The 7,087-nt window shown below is 42.3% G+C and overlaps 2 protein-coding genes across 3 annotated transcripts; one reads left to right on the forward strand and one right to left on the reverse strand.

Annotated features, from left to right (window-relative positions):
* Positions 1 to 612: 612 nt before the first annotated feature.
* Positions 613 to 3,774, forward strand: LOC4348252 (WAT1-related protein At1g44800). Of its 2 annotated transcripts, XM_015758441.3 has the most exons (7): positions 679 to 914; positions 1,621 to 1,683; positions 1,813 to 1,926; positions 2,024 to 2,264; positions 2,902 to 3,060; positions 3,144 to 3,295; positions 3,439 to 3,774. In XM_015758441.3, exons 1-7 carry the CDS (start codon positions 724 to 726, stop codon positions 3,587 to 3,589), a joined length of 1,071 nt encoding a protein of 356 aa, XP_015613927.1. In that variant the 5' UTR covers positions 679 to 723; the 3' UTR covers positions 3,590 to 3,774. The 2 variants fall into 2 exon arrangements, with proteins under 2 accessions (XP_066161026.1, XP_015613927.1); XM_066304929.1 differs by lacking the exon at positions 1,621 to 1,683 and having other exon boundaries at positions 613 to 914.
* Positions 3,775 to 4,019: 245 nt separating this feature from the next.
* Positions 4,020 to 5,456, reverse strand: LOC107275399 (uncharacterized). The gene has a single exon (XM_015758115.3). It carries the CDS (start codon positions 5,430 to 5,432, stop codon positions 4,089 to 4,091), a length of 1,344 nt encoding a protein of 447 aa, XP_015613601.1. The 5' UTR covers positions 5,433 to 5,456; the 3' UTR covers positions 4,020 to 4,088.
* Positions 5,457 to 7,087: the final 1,631 nt, after the last annotated feature.

Consider the following 7,087-nt stretch of genomic DNA (forward strand, 5'->3'; position numbering starts at 1 on the left):
TACTATCACATATGAAACATTAAGTTTGTATGGTTTGAAACATATGTTTTTCTTTCATCAGAATATAATCATGTGATATCTTGTTGTAAAGATTTAATTATAACGAATTCAATGGTGTGATCGAATCGCTCATCGGATAAGTAGTTTGGAAGAAAAAAGATTTTTAAGATCACTAAATAGTTGCATGCATGTGTGGTATGGGGAGAAATCAATAAAATGTATGAGAGAGAGAGAGTGAGGCTCTGAGGCATATGCTTCTCATGCTTTTTCAGCGTGAAGCATTGACTTATACGTGGTGAAAAAAAAAATCAGTTACTATGAAACATAATGAAAACTCACAATGAAACATATTGCTACCGTGTCTGAAACATTAAACTTAACGGATTGAAACATATGTTTTTCTTTCATCGGAATGTAATGATGTGATATCTTATTATAAAGATTTAATTATAACAAATATAATGGTATGATCATATCACAGATTGGATAAGTAGATTAAAAGGAAAATTATTTTGAAGATCATTATTATAACATGTATGGATGTGTGGAGTGGATACGGAAGTAGTAGTTTGCCTGTTCAAATTTTCTTTGTTGTGTCAGACGTATGCTAGGAAGCATTTCCGTAACGGAACGCCTCATACTTGCTCTCTTGCTTGTCTATATCTCCTCAGTGAGGGACAGCTCATCTTCAGACATCTTGTTGTGAGAGACATTAATTGGGGCATGATGACATCCTCAAGCTTGAAGGAATGGCTGCCGGCTATCTTCATGGTGATGCTCCAGATCTTCACCGCCGGGAGTCTGATGCTCGTCAAGGTGGTGGTGGATAGCGGGTTGTTTGTATGCACCTTACTGACCTACCGCTACTTGCTTGGCGCCGTCTTGGTCGTCCCCTTTGCAGTGTCATTCGAGAAGTTAGCTCCTGTGTTGCTTGATTCTTTAACTTTTTTTCTCATCTATTTCATATTATATGAACAATATTGTGTATTGTATGATTCTGCTATATCAATATCCTTTGATAGAAAAGATATTGTTGTAGCGAATTTAGCATTCAGCCATCAGAATACTCAGTTAGGACATACTGAAGCCGAAATTCTGCGTATATTCAGAAGTTAGGACATACTGATCAAATCTGTAGTTCTTGGAACCAGTGTTTCAGTTGTACAAATCAAATTTAACGGCAACTACTTGGATTTTGATTTTGTATTTTAGACAACTACTAGTACTTGATTTAATATTTTTCTGATCATCTATATCTAATACTCCTTCTATTTTCTACTAGATGACGTTGTTGACTTTTGAACATATGTTTGACTATTCGTGTTATTTAAAAATTTTATGTAAATGTATAAGATATAAATCATTCTTAAGAATAAGATGAATGGTGAAACGTGTGACAAAAGGAAACGACGTTATCTATTAAAAAATGTAGATATATAGTGTCACTACTATTCTATTCTTCTTGTCACCGATCCGTATACACAAGAAATGAACATGAGTTCTTGCTTCTTAAGTCCTAATGTCCATAGGGGTGAATGCGCATGCGTTGTGAGTGTCTGCGTTGTAGAATGTAATTCTCAAAAAATATGTGGCTGTTGTTTTTTTAATGTGTTGTTCAAGAGGGAAGCTGAAGGAGCTTAAGTTAAAGGCATTCATATGGATTTTTACAAGCGCATTAGTAGGGTGAGTACATTCAGCAGTCTACAACTTGTAAAACCACTTCATCTAACTGTTACTCTTTAAATCTATAGATAGTTCAACTTCTTGTACACTTACATTCCTTAACCAAATTCATTTGCTACTTACATGCAGATTCACTGTTCCTGGTCTTTACTACATAGGCCTGGGAGATACATCACCAGGATATGCAATTAACTTCTACAACATCGTCCCAATCGCAGCGTTTATCCTGGCTGTTCTTTTCAGGTATATATATATGACAAGATAAAAACATCGCCGTAAGATATAAAGAGAGAAAATTGCTGCAAAATAAGAACTGTAACTATATATGGCTCTGTTTCAGAAAGGAACCACTGAACATGAGAAGCATAGTGGGAATCATCAAGGTGGTTGGGGCCTTAGTTTGTGTTGGAGGCACAATAATAATCAGCCTTTACAAAGGGAAAGTGCTTCATCTGTGGCCTACCAACATTATTGGCTACCACCCAAGCAAGGCAGCAACTGCATTTGGGCACCACCACATCCGTGGAACCATCTTGCTCGCCATAAGCTGTTTAAGCCTTGCAGTCTGGTACACTGTGCAGGTCAGCAACTCAGTTACCACTTACGAGGGAATTAATTTCGACATAATAATATTTTTTTACTACCTTCTTTTTTATTATATATATTTTCTCTGGTTTTTAAGTATATGACACCTTTAACTTTTAAACATACGTGAACATTTATCTTATCCAAAACTTTATGCAAACATAAAGGATATAAGTCATACTTACAATAAAATTTAATGATAAATCAAGCCATAACAAAAAAAATGATAATTACATTACATTTTTAAATAAGATAAATAGTTAAAGGTATGTCAAAAAATCACCAGTGTCATATTTAAAAACGGAGGTAGTATGAGGCAGTTGACTATCATCTCAAGCTTTGGGCAACAATATTTATTTAATTACTTAGTTAAGAAAATTGAAGCCAGTACCAATAGATCTTTCATCAAAAGTATTTTAAGCATATTTTGTATGTTTGTCGACACAAACATTTCTAAAAAGATAAATATGCAAACAAAGTTAAAAGAAAAGTTAACAACATCGTATATTAAAAAAAGGGTAATATTTAGGAGCTTGTAATTATTGTTGTGCACTTGTCCGCAATTACCAAAATATGAAGAAAGTAATCTTGTGTGCTAATGATGCAACTTGAATGTTGGTTTTGCTTCAACAGGCTCAGATGCTGAAAGTATTCCCATACAAGTATTGGTCCACAGTTGCTACATGCTTCGTTGGGTGTATCCAGATGGCCATTATAGGGGTCGCGATGAACAGAGAAAAGGCGACATGGAAACTGAAATGGAACATGAGCTTGCTCACCATCATCTACTCTGTAACTATCCCAGTTGTTTCAGATGTTCTGAATTTGATGCAAGTACATCTCTGAATAATTAATATGCCTCTTCTTCGTTTCAGGCGATACTGAACACAGCTGCCAAGTTCGTGATGATTTCATGGGTTGTCACGCAGCGAGGACCAACCTACCCATCGATGTTTTGTGCTGTTTCAGTGTTGTTCACGACGATTCTTGACTCGTTGCTTCTAGGCCATGACCTCTCGGTTGGAAGGTACAAATTTCATTTCTGTAAACTTCTTTTTTCTCTTACAGAAATGATAATAATGGTTCTATGTGAAATCATCTGCAAATGCTATGTTCTAGTGAGGGATTTGTGCTAATTAACATAACTTTTTTGTGATGCCATGGATGTAGTATTCTTGGAATGTTACTGATCCTTGCTGGGCTGTATCTTTTCCTCTGGGGGAAGAGGAAAGAAGTGGTGCCTGAGACCACAGAAAAACCCAAGGAGGAGGTGCAATTTCAGACCGGTGATAGAACCAGCGAACTACCATCCAACGTATGATTGATTTTTTTTTCTAGATGCACTAGAATGTAAGAAGAAATTGTTCCAAAGTAGTGTAATTGCTAAGTATCTCTGTAATTCTGTATTAGAAGATATATGTTAAGGTAGTGTCATTCAGGGTTTGCGCTTTCGTGTTTGGTTGACTGGTGGCACAAAAAAATTATGAAATTTCGAGATTTTCAGAACTTTTTGGCACGAAATTATTTAAAATTTTAACAAATTTTGGATGAATTTGAATAATATCCAAATTCAAAAAAATTGAGAAAATCTAAAAATTTTGGACGACATAGTTACTTGGTGGTGGGTCCGAAATTACAATCACTGGTGTCATTTCATCAAAGGGAAGTAGTAGAACAACGTACAATTTCAGATTGCTTAAGATGACTCGAAAGCCAAAACGCGCGCTCTATATGCTCTGATGTTGCTGCGAATTGCGAAACTATTTTTGACAATTACAAAAGCATTACACGCCTTACACGAAAGGGGATAATGATCTGTGTCATGCTATGGACTTGAGGTAAGTTACCCCATCCATCTCATATCCCACGAAGTTTCTCCATGAACTGCAGTCCACACTATCATGTAACTTCTCAACTTCCTTTGTTGCTAGGCTCATTGCAAAGGTTCCAGGATTACTGCTGCCTCTGCCGAGCGTGAACAAGAGGATGCCACTATTCTCGCAGAACCAACGCAGGTTGATGTCGGCCGCAGATTTTACCTTGAGCCGTGTCGACGTGACGGAACATTCCCTCACCCATTCTCCGGTGCTTGCCTCGAAAACCGTCCGCACAAAACTGGCATATCCTGCACCATTCCCTGCGTCCAGAAGGCACAGCTTCCCATCGGGCGTGACGCTGAGCAGACGGAGCTGCTGGAGCGGGTTGGGAACGCCGTCCGGCGGCATGCGCACCTGCGCCGGCGCCGGCGTGTCAAAACGTACTGCTAGTGCCGTTCTTTTCAGCGGCCAGTAGGCGACGCCGTGGAGCACGATGCCCTGGCCTAGCTTGCCAAGGTCCCAGTTCGTGAGCTTGGGGCCTGACGTTTTCTTGGTCTCCATGCTCCAGCTGCAGGTGTCTGATGAGTAGGAACGGAACGCGGTGAACCTGTCGCGGTTGTAGATGATGAGCACGCGGAAGAAGTCAGAGGATGCATGCCGGGGTCGGTCGAGGTCGAGGTCGGCACCGGTGAGCAATGTGCATGCGTAGATCTTGGGCCTGTCATTGCCGAGCAGAGTAGGCAGCACAGCCACGTCCCCCATCATGGGGTTGCAGACGCACAGCCTGAGGCTTCTGTCGACGTGGCCCTCACTCTGGAGCTCGAGGACGAGGCGTCCGTTGCGTGACGCGATTGGACGAGAGTGCGAGAGATCCAAGACGCCATGCCCATGCTGGCCACCGGATCGCAGCGCAGTGGTGGAGGGGAGGTTGAAGCCGAGCAGCCGAGCGCCGGACGCCGTCGGGACGAAGCACGGCGGCGCCGAGCACTCCAAGCCGGTGGAGCGGCGTTTCCGCTTGCGCGTGTTCGTCGTCGCGGCGCCGGCCGTGTCCTGTCGATCCTGGTGGAAGAGGCCGAGGGCCAGGCCAGGGAGAGGCGGAAGGGCTCGTGACAGAGCGTCGGCCTCCTTGGCCACCACGCTGGCCCAGCGCCTGCATGTGGCGGCGCATCGGACTACATCGGCCGCGTTGGGGAGCCGTGTGAAGATTGCAGCGAGCACGTCATCCGTGAGGGACGCCCTACCCCGACCTGTGTCGTACTCCCTGAAGCCCCCGCTAGTCCGGCACCGCGGTGACAGCCAGCCCCTGCCGCCTCCACAGTACGGCGACTGATGACACCCGACGCTCATCCTAGGCGCGGCAGGGCAGATGCCAAGAGACCGTGAACAAACTAGGTACGCTAGCTGTCCAACGATCCCATATTTACGGCGGCGAGCGATCACACGCCTTCTCGTTGCTGCTAGTCTAGTCGTAGTCCGATTCTGTTCGTGTTGCTGCTAGTCTAGTCGCAGTCCGATTCTTGGGCAGTTCGGCTGACCCGTACGGGTGGGGTCTAGCGCACGAACATTCGCGAGGAGCGAATCTCACGAACCGACAAAATATTCATGCCTAATTAGTCTAATTACCCGGATCATGATTAGCTCTGATCTTCGGTTAAAGAAACAAACTCTCCATACTTCTTGCTTTTCTGTTACGAGGCTTTTTTTAATTGGATTCTATTTTTTTCCAAGAATACCCGGTGTTGATAAGCAATTTTTTATTTCTATCAAAATTTCTAAACTGAACTTTCTAGTTGCATATAAATTCTATATGAAGTTTCAAACATATATGAATTATTTCCGTGCAAACTTCTTATATGTAGTTACATATCACTACTACATGATTGATTTTCCTGAACACCACCCCATTTTGTTTCTATGCGATCCTTGAGTTGAACCGCACAGAAAAAATGAGGGGAGCGTCGCCCGTTTCGTGTGCAGGTCACTTAATAGACCCTCACACAAAAATAACTCTATTTTCGCATGCGGGCGTCCTAATCTAACCGCATAGGAAAATAGCACTTCCCTCCCATCCTATTAAAAAAATTTGGACTTTTCTTCCCTCTCCCCCTGCCCCCCTCTCTCTCCTCTCTCTCCCCCCTCCCCCCTTATCTTCTCAGTTTCCTCTCATCTCATTTTCCTCTGTCTCTCTTTCTCACCTTCTCCTCCTCTCCTCCGGGCGCATGGCGCCAACGCTTCCTCTCCTTCGGGCGGCTCTCGGCAGAGGAGACGATGGCGGCAGGCAGGGGCGGGCGGGCGCGGCGGCCGGGCTCACGGCGGCGGCGGGCGGACGTGGGGAGGCAGCCGGGAGCAGCGTGCGCGAGGCCGACGACAACGACGATAGCGAGGCAGCGGCCGGGAGCAGCGTGCGCGCAGCCGACGACGACGACGACGGCGGCGAGGGGGTGCTGATCCGCGACCAGTCGCGCGCGCGATCAGCTTCCCCCCTCTAGTCTGATCTCTTATCCTATTCCTATATACTACTATACCTACTATATGTATATACTATATATATATATATATATATATATATATATATATATATATATATATATATATATATATATATATATATATATATAAAGTTTATACGTATGTATATACTATATATATACATACATGTGTATATATACATATTTTTTTATATGTATGCACTTTTACTGTATAAAAGATATACACATATATATAAAGTTTGTGTGCGTACGTATAAAAAACTAAAAAAGTATGCAAACTTTATATATGTGTATACAAACTTTGTATACGTGTATACAAAGTTGGTATACATATATATAAAAACAAAAAAAATACACGTACACAAACTTTGTATACATGTATACAAAAGTTTGTATACGTATATATAAAGTTTGTATGTGTACGTATACAAAGTTTGCATACATACGCACTAAAAAAGGGAAAAACAGAAAAAATATACGGGAAGAAAAAAAAGAAAAAAGAAAACTGGAAAA

This window comes from Oryza sativa, chromosome 10 (genome assembly GCF_034140825.1).
Source record: "Oryza sativa Japonica Group chromosome 10, ASM3414082v1".
NCBI lineage: Eukaryota > Viridiplantae > Streptophyta > Magnoliopsida > Poales > Poaceae > Oryza > Oryza sativa.